The sequence below is a fragment of the Neodiprion pinetum genome, chromosome 5 (genome assembly GCF_021155775.2).
Source record: "Neodiprion pinetum isolate iyNeoPine1 chromosome 5, iyNeoPine1.2, whole genome shotgun sequence".
Lineage (NCBI taxonomy): Eukaryota > Metazoa > Arthropoda > Insecta > Hymenoptera > Diprionidae > Neodiprion > Neodiprion pinetum.
The window spans coordinates 27,492,638-27,510,737 of record NC_060236.1 but is presented as its reverse complement, the minus strand read 5'-3'; the positions used below and the strand labels follow the sequence as shown (position 1 = coordinate 27,510,737).

General features: G+C 40.0%; 1 protein-coding gene and 1 long non-coding RNA gene across 2 annotated transcripts; one reads left to right on the top strand and one right to left on the bottom strand.

Moving 5' to 3' along the window:
* The first annotated feature begins 4,614 nt into the window (after positions 1–4,614).
* On the top strand, positions 4,615–16,351 carry hbn (homeobrain). Its single transcript, XM_046627223.2, has 4 exons — positions 4,615–5,015; positions 8,779–9,056; positions 13,560–13,647; positions 15,375–16,351. Exons 1-4 carry the CDS (start codon positions 4,937–4,939, stop codon positions 15,863–15,865), a joined length of 936 nt encoding a protein of 311 aa, XP_046483179.1. The 5' UTR covers positions 4,615–4,936; the 3' UTR covers positions 15,866–16,351.
* LOC138191030 (uncharacterized) lies at positions 15,939–16,620 on the bottom strand. Its single transcript, XR_011177268.1, has 2 exons — positions 16,441–16,620; positions 15,939–16,015 (listed from the first exon to the last, which is right to left on the bottom strand). It is a non-coding gene; the product is annotated as an uncharacterized lncRNA (long non-coding RNA).
* Positions 16,621–18,100: the final 1,480 nt, after the last annotated feature.

The following is an 18,100-nucleotide window of genomic DNA, read 5'->3' as shown; positions in this document are numbered from 1 at the left end:
ACGCAGACGTATATGTAGACGTATACACTTACAGCTTTTGAAATATTTCCAAAGTTCGAAGTGGCATTCCAACATGGCAGTCAATTATGGGCGTTGAATGCGCACTTCGGTCCGTTTGATCTTTGATTTGGTTCGCTGAATCTATTGTGAACTGTATCTACCCACCTTCTTTGTCCCCGTTCGATCTCCCCACCTTTTCCGTCCTCCCGCGCCAACTTCAGATCCCTCTTCGCCCTGCGAGGATTCCCGTATTATAATCTCCTCCTTTGCCAACTTAATTCCAGTCATTTATCCACGATAAATGATACGCGTGATATACATTGATGCTTCATACATATGTATAGGCTTGGAATTGGATTAACGATTTTTTTTCAAATTCTGCACCGTGACGTCAAGTCGTGTTCTTATTTCGAATTTGGGACAATGTTCGTGGAGTTTGCCCGCGGTCAGGTGCTTATGAAATTTTTTCATGGCTTGGGAATTTCCCTGGTGTGATGTGGATTTTATTGTTATAGGCAGAAACCTTCGCGAACCGGAAGCAGAATTTTCAGGACACTTTATTACAGTCTTTCGAAAATCGGACGGAAGCTTAACTCGAAAGGCAGTCAGCTTATCTGCTTATATACTTACGCATCATTCCAGCATATCATCCCATAATAGAGTTGATTTAACATTATCCGGTGTAATTTTCAAAGCAGTGAATATTTCAATTGTCTTAGAATATACAGTTGTAGGGTATAAGAAATGCGGATTAATCTACGATCCTGACTAACGGTAATAACCTAAGCGATGTTTCTCAGCCGCCTACGTGACACGGGTCGCTTGGACGAGCAAATTTTGAGGAATGAATTCTCAGTTGTTTGGAATTAATCGAAGGTCAAGTAAGGCTCCAGTAAGTCTAGCCATCATCTTGTTTGGCAAAAAATGACAGTTGACTGCGAACGACCGACAGAAATAATCCTGGAGCTCAAACTAAATTCCAAGTGAGTCTACCAGCGGCCATCTTGTCTTAGCATTACGAGCGTTTGAATTCACCGATAAAATATCGTAAAAACCATGTTTTCTACTTCACGTTGACGATTTTCGGTAGAGGGTAACTCTTGAGTAGTAACGTTGCAAAAAAAAAAAAAAAAGAAGAAACTGCTGAAATTTGAGCCTCTCCTTTTAAAATTCAGACAATGATTTTTCGTTAACCGTTGAACCGACTGAGCTCAAACTTTGAGGCTACTTTAAGACTGATCTTATCTTGAAAGTGACCCAGAAACGTGAAAATCCGACCACGGAATTCCGATATAGAGCCAAAGAAACTTCCAAGAAGAATATCAAGTAACACTACTAAATTCTAAGACAAAAGTTTGCACTTAATTTATTAAATTCTTCGTGAATTTGAAATTTAATAACCTCACTTTTGGAAAACAATTACATAGTTAAATTGTTTTTATCGCTAACATAGCCATGGAGACTAGAGCAAAGGAGTCCAAATTTCTTACCTTTGATACGGCATCGAAAATTCGTACAACAAGGCTGGCTGACGCCGAATGGCGCTGATATCGCAAAGATCCAACGAGTGGTGATGAGAGTAGACAGAGACAGATATACGTATTCATATGATTATGCATCTATTTCACAGACAAAAGGCTTCAACGTCACCATAATCATCACAGTTTTCATTAGAATGCAATTTCTGGCATGTTGGAGTTATATATAAGACTGCGGCATAAGGTCGGATGGTAATTTATCGAAGCTTGTTTTCTTTTTTATAAATATTTTTAATACATAGCCAGCTCCGCTAAAAATTTTTTATAATTTTGTGTGGTTATGACAGCGTATTACATCCGTCAAAAAATACTCAGCCTAGAATACTGAATATCATAATTCCCAGAGGTCGTCTACGTCGTTTACAACAATAAATCAAAATTATACACTGGATCCAATTATGCATTAATACCACTTTCTAAGAAATAACTGTGGTAAGAGTGATAGGATCAACAGAAATAAATCCCTGCCAATACCTAATATATGCAACCTAACCGTTGCGTTGAGGCGAAAAATTATAAGTATATCGCAATAAAGGTTTTCAATTTGCTGGCTGGAGAAGGGAGAGAAATTTAAGGTATTCAAATGTATAAAATTGCATACTATTAAGCAGAGAATAAAAGAATGGATTAAAAAATATTATACGACACGCGGCAAGTGCAGTTAGTGGTAAAAAAGTAAGTTTGTTAGAAAAGAATGTACGAATAAATTGAAATGTCATATAGTTGTTTGTTTTCTCGAAAAGACGAATGGTTAAATGAAATTATTACGAATAATTTTCTTTTCAATTTAGTTTTCGTTTCATTTTTATAGAATATAATTTCATTTTGGTTACGATCGATGTTTACGTATATATATAGTCAATTCTTGCCAACGTTACAACGACAGCGCTGCTTTCGATGTAATCTGTAACCAGTAAGCTTAAAATTTTTTACGACGAATTTTCCGTATGCTTTCCAACAGAGATTGGACTCCTTTACTTTATAAGTCTCAATGAACATGGCACATAATAGATACTGAATAAAGAATACTTGCACGTAGTCAATATCTGTTGCTTCTCAAATATATAATCTGTCCAACGTTATTCGGCACAGCGGTTCATTCGCAAAGGGAAACAATTTATGTTCAACACGATGCGTCGATCATGTGTGTTTTATGCAAAAAAAACGCATACGCAGCTCACTCTACGTTTGGCGAGAATTTTCCACTCCAAATATTTCAAGAGCGTGTTTCAGTGCTTAGAGATCTGTGACGCAGATATTTTATTTGCCCCTTCGACGGAGATCCAATTTTTTCTACTTGTGTTATTTTGCGCTTCGAATTTTCTTCTAACCAGACCGTACCGATTGAACGCAAAGTTTAGCTGTAAATCCTGGTAAACGTGATCTTCTTAATTTTTGTTCGTGGGTTTGCGATCTGCGTTACAAGGGTGGGAATTTAAATGAGAAGGACAATCCGTGGGCAGGTAGGACTAAGCAGCGGAACTGGCAATCCCTTCAGGACAGGCGTTGTCTTAGAATAAGTACCTTTACCGGATAATCGTAGACGCATTAACGATTTTGCTTAACTATCCGGACGCTGGACGTTGGGGGAAAGCTGCTGGCGCATAGTTCTTAAGACGTTCCACTTTTCCGTAATTATTACCTGGCAACCGAAATTCTCACTGCAGTAAAGCTCTTGTTCCTGGAACCAGGAAATCTGCAAGGCGCTGTTCCAACCACTTGCTTGTATATTTGTATTTCATTTTTACAATTTACATTCACTTTTAACGATACAGTGATTCGGTATTGTAAGGTATTATTTTTTACGGAACAAGAAACGTGTTATTATAATAAAACAGACAACTATCAATGAACAGATTCATCGTGCAAATTGTGAGATTAACGGTGACAGATTTTTTAACGAATTTAACAATATTGTTCAACACAACTGGTGTTTCGATATTCGCATTCCATTACAATTTTCTACAGAAAATACAACGAAATGAAATTTCTTTCAGGGTATAATAAATATCGAATCGTTTTTCTTTCTATTGAATTGTTCCTCGTTGCGGGCAAGAGAATCGTTTGAAGTTTATTAAAAAAAAAATTTCAAACGCCTTCTCCCCCAAATTTTGTGGGTAAATCAAATCCGATGACGATCGTTTTTTGCTTCGCTTCTTTCTCTTCCTTTGCCTTATATTCGCAGTTCTGGTTTTGAAAGGGTGAGAAAATGTTGAAAAACTGATATTTCAACGATTCTCTCTAAATTACCTTATAATAAAAACTGCGCAACTTGCATGACGGAGTGAATATTCCCACTGAGAAAAATTTCGTTTGTTACAGTAACTAGAAAAATTCAGCAAAACAGGTATCGTTTAAAAAAAGTGTTTGAATATTGTTGGAATTACGAAAAACGAGGTACGCCTAACCATTTTGCGCTATCGTCGATCCTTTTTTGGCAATTGCAACGCAAAATCAGCTTCTTCGGTTTACTCTACTTTTTCAGTTAAGCAAGGCTTTGACGTCGATTTATTCTTGCACAAACATTAAATTTTGAAAAAAATGAAATTAGTTAAGGACTGAGCTCTCTCATCGGCAATCTTTAAAAACGAACTTTACCACTTCAAACGTGAATAAAATCACTGAAAGTTTCTAGAGTGAATTCTCACTCTCCGGCATCAAGAGACTTTGATCCGTGGTGTCTGATTGACAATGAGAGATTAATTTAAAAAAAAAAAAAAAAATATCAAAAATTCCACGCGCATGGATTTTCCGAGTGGTTTGAATATCGCGGACGAAATTTCGGACGGATAGAAAATTGTCGGGTCCGTTCCCCCGAGATGCACGGCTATCTTTGCCTCCACCAAGCGGGGCAAGGTACACTCCGCCCATATTTAACCTGGCTTATATTCAACCCCGAGTAAAATGGGTGGTGAACGGGGTGGGGGAACTACGTGAAAATCCCACAGTCGGATTGGCTGGTTTCGCGATATGGCGGCGTCAGGGTTTGCAGGGTGGGGCGACAGGGCGCGATATTAGGGGATGATTTAACGGTTAGAATTTTAGTTCACGTTGCGACGTCGCTCCGTGGAGTTGACGAGGGTGAATCAGTCGCTCCTCGGAATCCCGATAGAGATTGTGAAATTAACAGTTTAAAAAAGAAAAAAAACAAATTAAATTCCACAAAAAGTTTGCTCAAAGTTTTCGTTTTTAACTTTGGCGAGTATCGCTAGCGTGTTTTATCGTACGAACGATTGGATGTAAAATTATAAAACATATACCTGGGAACTTAAAAAAAAAAAAAAAACAAATTTCCACCAAACCGAGTTACCGGAGAAAGTTTCGAACAGTGACTTTCTATACAAATATTACACACGCAAACACTTTTTGTGCATCTGAAATATAGTCGTAAACTCGTCATGGCTCAGACGTATAATCATCAGAAGAGGAACAATGTGTACAGCATCGATCAAATTCTGGGCCATGCGAAAGAAGAAGGTAAGACTGTTACAAACGTGTACATATTTAAGTATATTTGTAACGTCAGATCTTGGGATCAATTGATTTTTTCATTTTCATGCGAAAGGAAGCAAATTTTGGCAAAAATTAAGTAAGCAAACGGAATCTAAACGATTCGAAAAATTTCGAATTTTTTTTTCATTTTTTTCTTCCGTTGTTGTTGTTTTTTTTTTTTTGTTCTCTACACCTTCTCACGCACGAGGTTCGGTGAGATTTTGAATTTTCTCAAACGGAAAACGTAGACGTATATTTCGTGCGTGCGCAGGTTGAGGATTAGCGACCCACTTTGCTTCAGACCCGTCATTAGGGAAATTTCTAAGTGAATAAAGGGGGCCCGGTGGTTACCTTAAGGACGTTTGGAAAATGAGCTGTCGAAATTTGAAAGTTAAAAGAATAATAAATATATCCTCTTTCACGCTTAGCCTAATAGTTTTCGGTGACTGTCGGTACATCCGTGGGTATAGGAGCTGTGCATAATCCGGAAATAGGAAGCTAGGAGAACAGTAAGCCGCCTGCGTGTTGTTATGGGTATGGTTATGGGTAATTATGAGGAACGTTGGAAATACCCAGACCCCCCCCCCCCCCGTGGCGGGCTATCTTTCATTCATTATTTTCATATCCGGCACCGAATACTGGTCCGATGTGGGTATAATGGGATATGCAAGAAATGCTAAACTCGATCGGGTGTAACTGTTCTTAACGCTGTCGTCATTACTCCATGACTATATATACTAGTGGTTCTAATTGGAAATTAATTATTTCGGTAATTACGCTAACGTACCTAGTCATGCCCGTAACGTATAGGTGTACAGAATCACGAGTCATTACACTTTCTCATTCGATATACTTATCGTTCCATTTTCTTTATTGTTGCCATGCGACGTGGATATTTTCGTTTTGCAAAAATCGGTCCCGTAACGGAGTTATAATCGTCGAGTCGTTTATTATGAAAAAATTTTTTTCAACACCCGTGTCGTTCTCATTGGGAGGACGGATCGAGCGGATCGTCTTTATCGAAAGTCGAAGGAAGTTGGAAAAAAGAAATGTTTAAAAAATTGTCCACTAATGTTATTTGGGCCGATGAAACTACGCTAAATGATACGACATTTTTATTATGATACGGATATTAATGTGAGCAAATTCGAATAATTAAAGTCAAGATATCAATAATTTGAGAAAATGTTTTATCGTTAGAACGTTTGATATGATTTAAATCGGCTGGTTTTTATCCGATTATAATGTTTTTTGGATTCTTTCGCTCGCTGATCAAATATCCACGAATCCTGAAATACATTCGATAAATCTTTCGATACGGTACATTTATAACGTTGGTATGTAATTATTAACAAACAGTTATACAAATTCATTTCTACCCACTCCGGAGATGACTATCTTTGCTTTCTAGAATGAATAAATTGACCCAAAAACATCAGAATCGGTGTAAAAACACGAGACTTCAATAATATTCAGCGTCTTAATTGAGAAATCCTTTTATCGAATTTACGTTATCGAATTTTTTCAGATTCACTTCCATCGCAACGACCGAAACGTTGTCTCATTATCGTTCGTTGTCGTAATGCTCGAACAACATTTCCGAAGGCTTTTTTCGCTCTTCCAAATTTTTCATTCGAGCCAACTTACCCTCAAATTTTTTTCTCGCCTATCACACATGCATGGAAAAACACCTGTGAACACGCCAGTCAGACACATACAAGAGTTGGCTTTGGGTCGAAGTATACGCTCGTATAAGATTTAATAAAAGGCAATAGAGGGGTGATGGCGGCATGCTGCCGGGGTTGAAGAGGAGGAGAGGGTTGGCATCAAGTGGATCTCTCTCTCTCTCTCTCTCTCTCTTTTTCTCCCCATTATAAGCGCGGACATAAAAACATTAAAATCTCTCTATTCACCCCGGATTAGCCCGTACATCTCCCCGCTCTCTCCTCTGCAATACCCGCTCATCACACACGTGCGCTTCTCTGAATACATGCCCAATAAAATGACGTCGGTCATATCATCCGGGTGTATAGATTGCCAGACATGTGGTGCGCGACTGGTTTATGGAGTGCGCCGATCTCTTTTCCTAGAGTATACTTTTGGCCTTAAATGTTTTCGACAAATTTTCCTCCCTCGGTGAATCGATGTCACGTTAACGTCACGTTTAATCTTTCAATTGAAGACTAGGCGAGGCTTGGTCAAATTAAAATCCACGATCCCATACAAGAGTTGCAGATTATTGCAGATTAATATCGGCCAAGCCGCCGTACCGTCCGACTCTATTTTTCTGTTTCTCATTTTACCGTGGAAGTAGGTATTACGACAGAGATGATCGAGGCAGAAGGTACACACATCCTACCAATAAAAAGTGGCTCAACGTTTAGTGGGTGGATGATCGAGGTCTCTCCTCACTCTTGCGAGATGTATGTTTTCTGCATGCGTAAACGGGATTTGCGTGAACGAAATTAGGCTGCACACGGACAGCACGGAGATGGATTTACGCACTGACACATGTGGACGGTGATTTCGAGGGTGGCTGTACCTGCTTAAATTTAACAGTAAGCCGCTCGCACTCGCAGGGAACTAAATACAACGTAAAAACGGTAGCCGTTGGGCGCTGGAACTGAAGAGTTAAGAGGGCGAGGCTCTGTGTGCAAGGGAGGATTTTGTGCGCTCGAAACCGCCGCCCCTTTCCTGCCTTTTCGTCCCTTCGGCTTTGCCGCTTCATATCGGGTCCACTGCCGTGTTTGCTAATCGCTAACAACAACGACACGATCGAGTATTACCCAGGAAGCATGATCGATGCAGCGTAGTTGGGTTTTCGTTTTGCCCTGTTTTTCATTCTCCATGTTTTTGCGATTTTCGTTTTTTGTTTTAAGTCAAGTTGCTGCACCGGCAATGAATTACCTGGGGATTAAATATATCGCTAAATCCTTCGACCCTGCGTACGCGTCGATGTTCGAAATGAAAAATTCGCCCATCCAAAGGGAGGGAAAAAACGAATATTATAGTCAAACAAATGCCGATCTAATACCCCGGTGTAAAAGCTCCCGGATCACATAAACCGTATGATATTGATAAAATTCCCTGCAACGCGTCTCTTTAATATACAGAGTGATTATCTAACGGCCGAATGGTCCGTCGTTTGCAAAAATCTAACGCGCATGCGCTGAAATTCGAAACGAGTTATTTGCCAGGGTGACCAACCGGCGCTGAACGTAACCTAGAAAATTTGCACAGTTGTCGCTGGTAGTTGTGCTCAGCACCGACAGCTGTAAAAGTTTTTGGGGTAAAAACTGCAGGAGAAGAGGAACACTTTCAAGTTTTTGCCAAAAAATACCAACGTGATCTGTATTTTTTACTACAAATGTACGAGATTTTAGTCTGCACACAGTGGTTTTCAATGTTTCTAGAATAAATTCCACATTTCACGAAGTATATTTTACCAAAAAATCTGACGTGCTCCTCTTTTTCTGCAGTTTTTAGTAAAATCTGCTCTTTTATTCCCTCCCCGGTGACTGGAACTTGTGACGGTTGGTCGCCCTGGAAAACAACTGCTTTCAAATTTGAGCGCATGCGCATTACATTGTAGCAGACGACGGGCCATTCGGCCGTTGCATAATCAGGGATGGTTCCGAAAGTTTTGTTCAAATATTCTTGTCTTGCGGACTAACTCGAATATCGCTGTTTTATTTCAACCAATATCGTGTCACGAAGTCACGCAAAAGTGAAACTCTTTTTTTCACAGACCTTGGTGTAGAACACGCGACGCCATCGGATCAGGACGGTGAAAACTGCGAAACGGAGTTGGGTCATCTGAGTGATCACCAGATGAACGAAAGCATCAACGATCCACTTGACATGGGGGAAACCGACCGGCCGAGGAAAGTCCGGCGGTCCAGAACCACCTTCACAACCTACCAGTTACACCAGCTCGAAAGGGCGTTTGAGAAAACTCAGTATCCCGACGTTTTTACCAGAGAAGAACTAGCCATGAGGCTCGATCTTTCGGAGGCCAGAGTTCAAGTAACTATAATTAAAACGATCTTACGTTTGGTTTGATTTTGGAACTTCAGCAGGGGACACGTTTTTGCAGAGCTCAATTTACTCGCGAACTTATGAAGCTGACCAAAGATATGTTTCCACTAGTGTGAATGTCGATCTCGAACACGATAAAAGATAGTTTATAGATTCTGCTTTCATGTAGTTGGACTATTGCAGTGAAAATCCTATTCCGCTGTATAAATATGACCTACAAATTGCATCTGTAATACTCGTTAGAAGCTTCAGCCGGTTAATGAAAGTGATAGAAAGTTTCAAACGAGAAACCCATTATGAAGTAGAACAATTTCATTATATACCCACCTTATTCTTATACGTATGTACACTTGGGGACAATGAATCTGAGACGGTTAATTTTTTACACTAGACAGTTAAGTTGGCAACACAGAGAAACCTACAGCACCATAGTCTTCCGAGCGCGAAACAAACTCAATCTCAGTAAACGTAACATAACCCATGACCGTCGAATCTAACCTTGGAATAATGACTTGTTAGATTGACACGTATTTTAAGGTTAGATTCGACGCTCATGGGTTATGTTACGTTTATCGAGATTGAGTTTGTTTCGCGCTCGGCTGACTGTGGCGCCGTAGGTTTCTCTGTGTTGCCAACCTAACTGTCTAGTGCAAAAAATTAATCGTTTCAGATTCATTGTCCCCAATTGTACAACAGCAAAGGGGGGCTAATATCAGGTAATTCCGCTATTGGATTCTTTCCAGGTACTGAGGTTATGTATTTTCCGAACGAGGGTTCGCGGTGTTTTCATGTATTCGCTTCGTCACCTCTTATACAAGCGGGAAATTATAATACGAGAGATATAAAATGCGTCTAGGTATATATAAGGCGCGTTCGTACATGGCTGCATATGATGCGTGTACTTGTACGAAGCATTCTATGTAACTCGAAGTGCCCATATATCGAGCAGAAGGCGAGGATCCGTAGGTGCATGCACGCCTCATCGTTAAGTGCCACTCGAATAATTACTACCATTGTTATTCGATGTGAGCGCAAGCTCTTGATCCGAGCATATACGGGGCTAAAAGGCAGTTGCACAGCATCATCGACTACGCGTTTAACAGACGAGAGTGAGCAGTTGGAAAAAAAAGAAAAACCATATATCAGGGAACGAAGAACGAATTTGAATTTGCGGTTGGGTAAAAATTAATACTCTTTTTTTTTTTTTTGTTCTTCAATCTTACCACGTGATAGCTGTGAATTGAGTGTTTAGTGATAAATACTATATTCGTATTTCCTTCACCTGATTTTACAACAGTGTGACGATATTTATCACGATCAACAAAATTATGTCAATATTGAATTGGCTGAAGAACAAAAACAAAAAATAGTTACAGCGACTTTGTATAGTGACATCGAACGAATCTATTAGACTTTTTTAAACAATTTTGGATATATTTGAAAATGAAGCATCGATGTTTCAGGCTTGGTCATCTTTAATACTAGTATTTTCAGCTTCCCTAATTTCAAATTTCGCAGTATCAATTCACGGCAAACTTACTCCTTTAATAAAACTTGCATATTTTATTTAATGCCGTAATTTTTCTCCTAGCGAGTTTCGCCCAAATTTCCAACTCTCCAATTTTTTTTTTTTTTTTTTTACGTTTTCTATTTTTTCAACGAGACGGCCAATTTTCTCTCTCTCCTGGCCCCCTTTTCTAAATCCAACCCCCGATTAGCGTAACTGGTAGTCGCGTCGGTCGGTTTTCGGTTCCCCGCTAGCTGAACGAACGGCGTGAAACTGCAGCGAAACGGGATCGACGAAGCGACGTGTACGCGAGGGTGAAAGAGAGAAAGAGAGAAGGCGACGGGAAAGAAAGAGAGCGCCGCAGCGCGGTGCGGGGGTGGGAAAGAGAGAGAGAGAGAGAGAGAGAGACGTCGGATTCCGATTGGCCCATTGTGGTACAGCGAAGCGACAATGCCGGCAATTGGTTGTCGCTCGACAAAACCGCTAAATGATCCGTCAGCACCCTCGTCCTTCTCCGCGGCCGAGCTTGATGCACCCCCGATGCAACTCGAACGTGCACCACCCCGTTCGTCAGTCACACGTCGATCTTTCCTTCAGTTTCGTTATATTCATTGCTCTTTTATCCCGCGTAGACAAGGTTGATGTATCAATTTTTTTTTTCGTGTCTTTTTAAAGCAAATGATTTTTAGTTTTCGATCTATCTCGTCGACTCCTTTTCACTCTCTCTGTTATCGGGGAGTTTTTAATTGTTTTTTTTTTTTTTTTCACTTTACGTGGATCTTGATGTAATATTATACATGTATATGAACGTGAAAATTTTTATTCTGTCGCGACAATGAGAATTTGGTTGTTTTTTAGCAGGCACATGTATTTATTCATCAAAAATGAATTTAAGATTCTGAAAATCTGATTAATTATTTATTTCACTATTTATTCTAGTTTAAATGTGTCAAGAGCCACGGGAATTAGAACGGCGTAATTCATAAACGTTATGGTATAAAATGTCTTTGTGTAACTTGCGAGAAAACGGAACAGGATTGTTCTCTTTTTGATACAGATTTGTTTCATTAAATTCCAGAATAAGAATAAAATGGAATATCATTTTTAGACGAAATAATTGAAAGAAGAATATTATGTGTAAACGTATTTGCGTGAAGGAAAACAAGAGAAAAGCAGTAAGATACAGTATTGGTACACTCGAGTATATTCAATTTATATTATAATACAGCTGGCTACAAATGTTCTTTCCATCTTTTTCGGAGCAGTTTAATTTCTAATTTGGAGGTATGAAAATGGATTTCCGTTGTAGGGTGAGCGTTATATGCGTGTATACAAGTACAGACGTATATTATAACTTGAGACATCTCGTCGCGGACTTAATTTAACGTAATTTAAAGTTTATTACACCGGGTTGCGGAAAACGCGAAAACGAGCATTAAGACTCTCGCGAAAGCCGTACGCACGGAGCACTTATACACGTCGCCGGCAATTCTGTAAGACAATTATACAATTAGTCGCAATTACGAAACGCGTAATTAAATCCCTGTACCGACATGTCGGACACACACACATACACACACACGCACACGAATCGCGTCGCTGTAGGATCGCGATAGCGTAAAATTCTGAAAAGATTCTATTTCCTAATTCGTTTCCAGTAAATATATCGTATATCGTATATGCATTATACATCACATGATTAATTTTACACGCTGGATTATAAAATAAATTAAAGTAAAACGAAAATTCATATCGAAATGTTAACAGAGGGATTAATAATGGCAGATGTGTGAGAGAAAAAATCGAAGCCGAGAATATAATGGGAAGAGTTCGGGGCTTTTTAATTCTTCCCTTGTTTCCGCACTGCGTTTGCGTATGTGTGCATTTAATTCGACGTCTGCTTACACGCGATTAGTAGGGCGTGTGCATGTATAGTCGGGGGTCCGTCCGCGAGTCTATAGAAAGCGAATCGAATGGGGTCCGGCTGGGTTATATCCACTCGTTTCGGGGTGGGGTGTTCCTCGTGAAATCACGATAATTGTTAACAATTAGCTTAATCAGGCTGGAGAGCTTCGGCTTTTGTTGGCTGCTCAGATACGCCGGCAGGGGTTCTCATACTGAAACCTGTCCCGAAACGGCTCCTCGTCTCCTCGTATAGTCGATTTCGTAAAGTAATAGCGAAGAATCCATAGTAGTCTACAGGGCGAGGGTGAAAATGTAAAAAGATGAGAAAAATCGAAGGGCCACAATGTCGAACTTTTAAGAAAGCGAAAACTCAATTTGTGGAATTATAAAAGTTTGAATGCCGAAGTGTAAAGAAGTAAAAGATTAGAAAGGTTGGAACACAGAATGTCGAACTGTAGAATCGTCAGAATTTCTCTCGATAATACAGAATCGTATACAGACTCTCGATTTTGACATTTCATGTCTTGAACTTTCTATAATTTGTCTTTCTGTATTTTGAGTTTCTATATACTTTCAATTTTCAGCGCTTGTAGTTTCCACATTCTCAAATTCTACGTATAAGGTTTTCGCATTGAAAGCTCGATATTCTGGTCTTTTTATCAATCAGCAATTTTAGTTTTTTACCCCTACCCAGTGTACAATACGGATTACAATAGTATACTGCGTAACAAGAAGACCAACAACTTTGGTTGCGAGTACGCGAGGCGAAAAGATCGTCGCTTCTTTGTTGCACACGAAATACGAAATTGAGGTTAGGATCGCGTAATGGCAGATTCGTTTGCGAGTGCGCATGCGCACTCGTAGACACACTCTACGGTCATAGAAACGAGTACTTTACGTACGGAAAACGCGCTCGAAAAAACGCATTAGACGTGCTTGCGTAATATAAATACGATTAGTCGAAAATCAACATAGCATGGTGTGGTATGGAAAAGAAGTGAAAAATAAAGACGGCGAAATTAAACTCAATGCACCGTCCGCACCCTTGTATAGTAATTATTTTCATTCTTTGATTCCAGGTATGGTTCCAAAATCGTCGAGCTAAATGGCGGAAGAGAGAGAAAGCGCTGGGACGTGACACGAGTTTTATGCACGTTGACCAAGGAGGTGAGTTTCAACATATAGTTATATTTCGTTCGTTTCGCGTAGATGTAACGCTTTGGAATCTAGGGTGAATTTTAAACCGCGCGGGCACAACATAAAACAATAAAAAATTAACGAATCAATTAATTCCTACGGAACAGCAGAGAAAGGTATTACACCTAAAGGGAAAAAATGACAAAGAATCAGCCCTTACCTTCAATCAAATAAACAAACTACCCGGTCAATTTGTGTTTGTGAAAAAATACGGTGCGAGTATAATTCGTACGTGTATAATAGATCGTATATACGAATGGTGACAGATAGCGGTTCGCTTCTGCCTGCTGCACGGGTTCCACGCGGTCGTTAATGCAAAACTTGCAGGAGAGCTTATATTTCCACGCGATATTATTACACATGTACATTGTGTACGCGCCTAGATCCGGTATTTTTGTGTATACGCGCGGGACGTTCGAAGGGTAGATAGAATCGGAAGACAATTATGGTTAATTTTGTTATCGGTAACGACGATCTTTCGGCGCGGGATCTGATTTATCGCAGATAGTCTCTTCGCGTACACCTCGCGATATGTCTCTGACGTCAGTGTGTCGCAATATTATTTGTAAATTATGGTAGTCCACAAGCGTATTAGGGTGAAAAAAAAATTTGATAACAGTCATCCCGACCGTTAAAAACGTTATTGTTATTTTTTTTTATTTCCAAGCAATTCAAGTACTTCCGTGTTCAAAATCATTTACGAATGGAAACCGTGAACGAAGCTCGCAAAAAAATTATTCGAATTTCCCGGGCCTAATTCTCAGATTCCAGGCATTCGACATAACTGGAACGACGCTTAAATAATTCTTGCCATTATTTTGTTCAGTCTGAAGTAACTTGCAACAGCTGAAAATTGCGGTGAACGATTTTACAGTCCGAATAAAATGGCAATCGAACGACTGACGGCCATATTAATTTTCGCAATTCTCGCGTCTAAGTAATAATTCACACAGCACAAGTTTCTTTTTCACGTCGTTTTTATTATACGAACTCAGGGTGTAAATATTAACATTCAATTATTTATCGCGATCATTTTTTTTTTTTTAACCACTGACAGGAAAGCTCGATTTTATTCTACCGTTAAATCTTATACAGATCACGACGAGAATAAATTCTACAATTCCGTTTCGAAGAGATCATCGTGTCGTGGAAGGGCGGGAGGGGGTGGGGGATTGTGTGTGCGTACAAACACCTATAATACACAGTATTAATGATAATAATAATTATAGGTACACGTCTCGATTCGTGCGTGGTCTCACGAAGGGTGCAGCGATGGTAGCCAGGCACAGTAATTCACACACAGTCCAGAATTTAACGCCAGAGAGTATTCATTAGTCGATTAGTATATATCGCCTGTCAGTGATAACCCGGATTGCAACCAACGCGTGTACATCACACACCAACAACACCGGGCAGCCTTTGTAATTAGACTCGATGTACAGAAACGTAAAAGGCGCATTTAGTCGATCGATAATCGGGTTATTTAGATCCCGGTTCGATTATTCGTTGCACAGACTTGCGGACGCCCTCGCTCAAGCATCAATGTCTTTCGAATACACGAACTTGACCGTAAAAAAAAAAAAAAGAAAATTGATAAATCTGCGATAGACTGGATCGTTTTCGTTCGTAGACCTCTCTTGAAACGGCAAGTTTTACTGAAAAAACGTCGAAATAAAAGTTGAACTGCTAATTTTCAGGTGTAAACGAGCTCTCGTTGCACGCTCATCTTCTCCAGACTGCGGCAGCGGGACTTCCGGGAGGAGATTCGAGCTCGCCGTCGTCCGGTGGTTTCCCGTGGTTCATACCGCCGGTGTTTCCACCCCCGTGGGCGACCGGGGCACCGAAATTAGCCCCCCTGCACGCGATCTTGTCCCAGTACATCGGGCTGCCGTTGCCGCCGAATTTAGCGTCGCTGGCGGGCGCCGGACTTCCGCTCGGGGGTTCGATGGGCTCGATGAATCACCCGACGATCGCTTCTCAGCTCGGGGGTGGCGCCTCGCACCCCGTAAACCCGAGCCAGCTCCACCACCTGCCCCTAAATCTCGGCGTTCAGAATCTCCCCCAGAACTTGAGCGCCAAGCACGACAGGGACGAGGACTCCACGTCCTCGGACGACGAGGTCAGAAGACAGAGTGCCGAGATCCTGAGAGTCAAGGCTCAGGAGGCGATTCGCAAGACGGACAATTAACTTATAGGAGAATTCGTCGGTAGCCGTTTCGCCACTCGTTTCTTTTCCCGTTCATTCCTTTTTAGAAAAGACATCCGGATGACGTTGTAGCTCGTAGCCAGGATCGAAACTTCTTCGACATTATTTTCATTCCCCCGGACGATCTGTGAACTAAGGATAAAGACGCGTAGTAACGATAAATCTCGATTGAATTAGAAGGTAGGGGCGAAAAAGTAAAAGGAGAAAAATTTCGACTACAGAGTATATGAATATAAAATATCATACATCTGTACGTGGATTGAAGCCGATTTCTCGATTATTACGGACGAAGGCTTTCCCACCCGTGCATTGTACCTAATATACATATACAATATAGCATAGAGAGTTTTGTAAAGAAATATATCGTGTACACGTATATACACACGTCGGTATATCATGTATCTATTATCGTGTATTACTTGTGTAAATATGTATTATTGAATAGGTTATGATTAGGATACGATTCAATACTGATCATAATATTAATATTAATAATACCGATAATAATAATCCAACGATATAGAGAAGAGTTGAGCTTTTATTATTCAGCTTCTTACCTTTAACAGCAATCCCATCATACCTCTTCACTTTCCCTGACTGATATCCTTTCTCTCTAAATCAGGATAATTGATGTGCCTGTGCAATCAACTCGGCACTGCCGGATTCACATTCAACGCAGCGATTCGATTGCTAATTAGTTGCTCCGATTCCAATTTTGTTCCGAGATCATTCTACCTATAAATGGACGGTTTTAAGTGTATCCAGATAAATCAAGTGACCACCGTAACTGCAAATAGTAAAAAATAAAACGATTTTGATTTGTGTACGACATACCGATTGGTTATATACTTTGAATGCTTAAAATACGGTGAGCTTTATCGTGACTTTTTGGTAATTGTATTCGTGACTTAATTATTCCATTGTATTCTTTTATTATTCTATAAATATACGAGACAGTTTTCGTTCATCAACCACCTACTCGATCACGGATGAAGATAATTTAAGGATTCGTGCAGGTATACGGTAAGATTGGTGGATACAATAAGGAAAGCACGAAAAGCTAGCCTGCTGATTGGAATTGTGGAGACGCGCCTCGTTGTTGAAACGGCAATTTTTCACCGCTGATCGTAAATCAAGAAGAGATTTGACTGTCATACGGCAACGCTAAAGGGTGTCATTACGCCAGTTTGAATTTGTGTTTTCGATGCTATTATATACATGTAGCGAAGCGCACGACATCGCGTAATTCCCACGGACCTGCGTGTGAACTTGGTATATCTATTTCTCTGTTTTTATTTTTTAAACATACCTCTTTTTCTTCTCACTCTACAACGTACAGGCTTCAACACGTACTCTCTAATTCTCCACCCTGTCCTTTACTCGCTTTCTCATTTTCTCTCGCTCGCTCTGGTTTTGGCGTTAATAGCTGAATACGCCAGGCCGTCGATACATTTGTACGGCACGCACAAACGCAATTACATCCCCGGGGCCAATTTATTAACGTTATTAGAACGCCGTGCGAGCTCAGAAGCGCCGCGGGCATCGTATGAAAAAATAATATTTGAAAATTAATGGAGAATAAACAAGAAAACGAAAAAAGGATCCGAATAGAATCAAGTAAAAATATAACTGTAACACTTCGTTTAAGATCGTCTATTCGTATAATCGATGGCGACGATCAATCGCGCCTGTTTTCACTCAACATAAATTAATTCTCATAGGAATAACATGGATCTATAAACTATACTATTTTTGTTCAACCAACAAATGAGGCCCAACTATCAATTTTTTATTGCACGATAATGAAACAGTCGCAATTGAGTTACAAGAAACCAGTACGAATGACGATAATCAAAAACAATAGTAGATCGATGTGGATACTAGACTCATTTTGATTTCTTATCCAGAAGTATGCGTAAAATTTTTTGGTTATGGTAAAAAAATGAAAACAGGCATAACGGCTTTTGGCTAACAGTAACTGCAAATTTCGTTCAACGTATACTTTTCACATTCAGTTTTTTTTTCTTTTATACAGCTTTAAAAAACGATCTTCCAATTTTACATCAAAAACCATGTTGTGTATTTTTCTGCCACGGTGAGAAAACAAAAATAATCAAGAGACGTGTACGTGTACCGTTGACCCCCTCCCTTTTTACAATTAATTTTCCTCACACGAAGGCAGGTGAAAAGCGATCGCACAACCGCGCCGCGATACCG

Excerpts from the sequence above, each read along its gene's own strand:
- hbn (XM_046627223.2), top strand. The coding sequence starts at position 4,937 with ATGGCTCAGACGTATAATCATCAGAAGAGGAACAATGTGTACAGCATC. Across the intron at positions 5,016-8,778 it reads GGGCCATGCGAAAGAAGAAG|ACCTTGGTGTAGAACACGCG; the intron begins GTAAGACTGTTA and ends TTTTTTTCACAG. Across the intron at positions 9,057-13,559 it reads TTTCGGAGGCCAGAGTTCAA|GTATGGTTCCAAAATCGTCG; the intron begins GTAACTATAATT and ends CTTTGATTCCAG.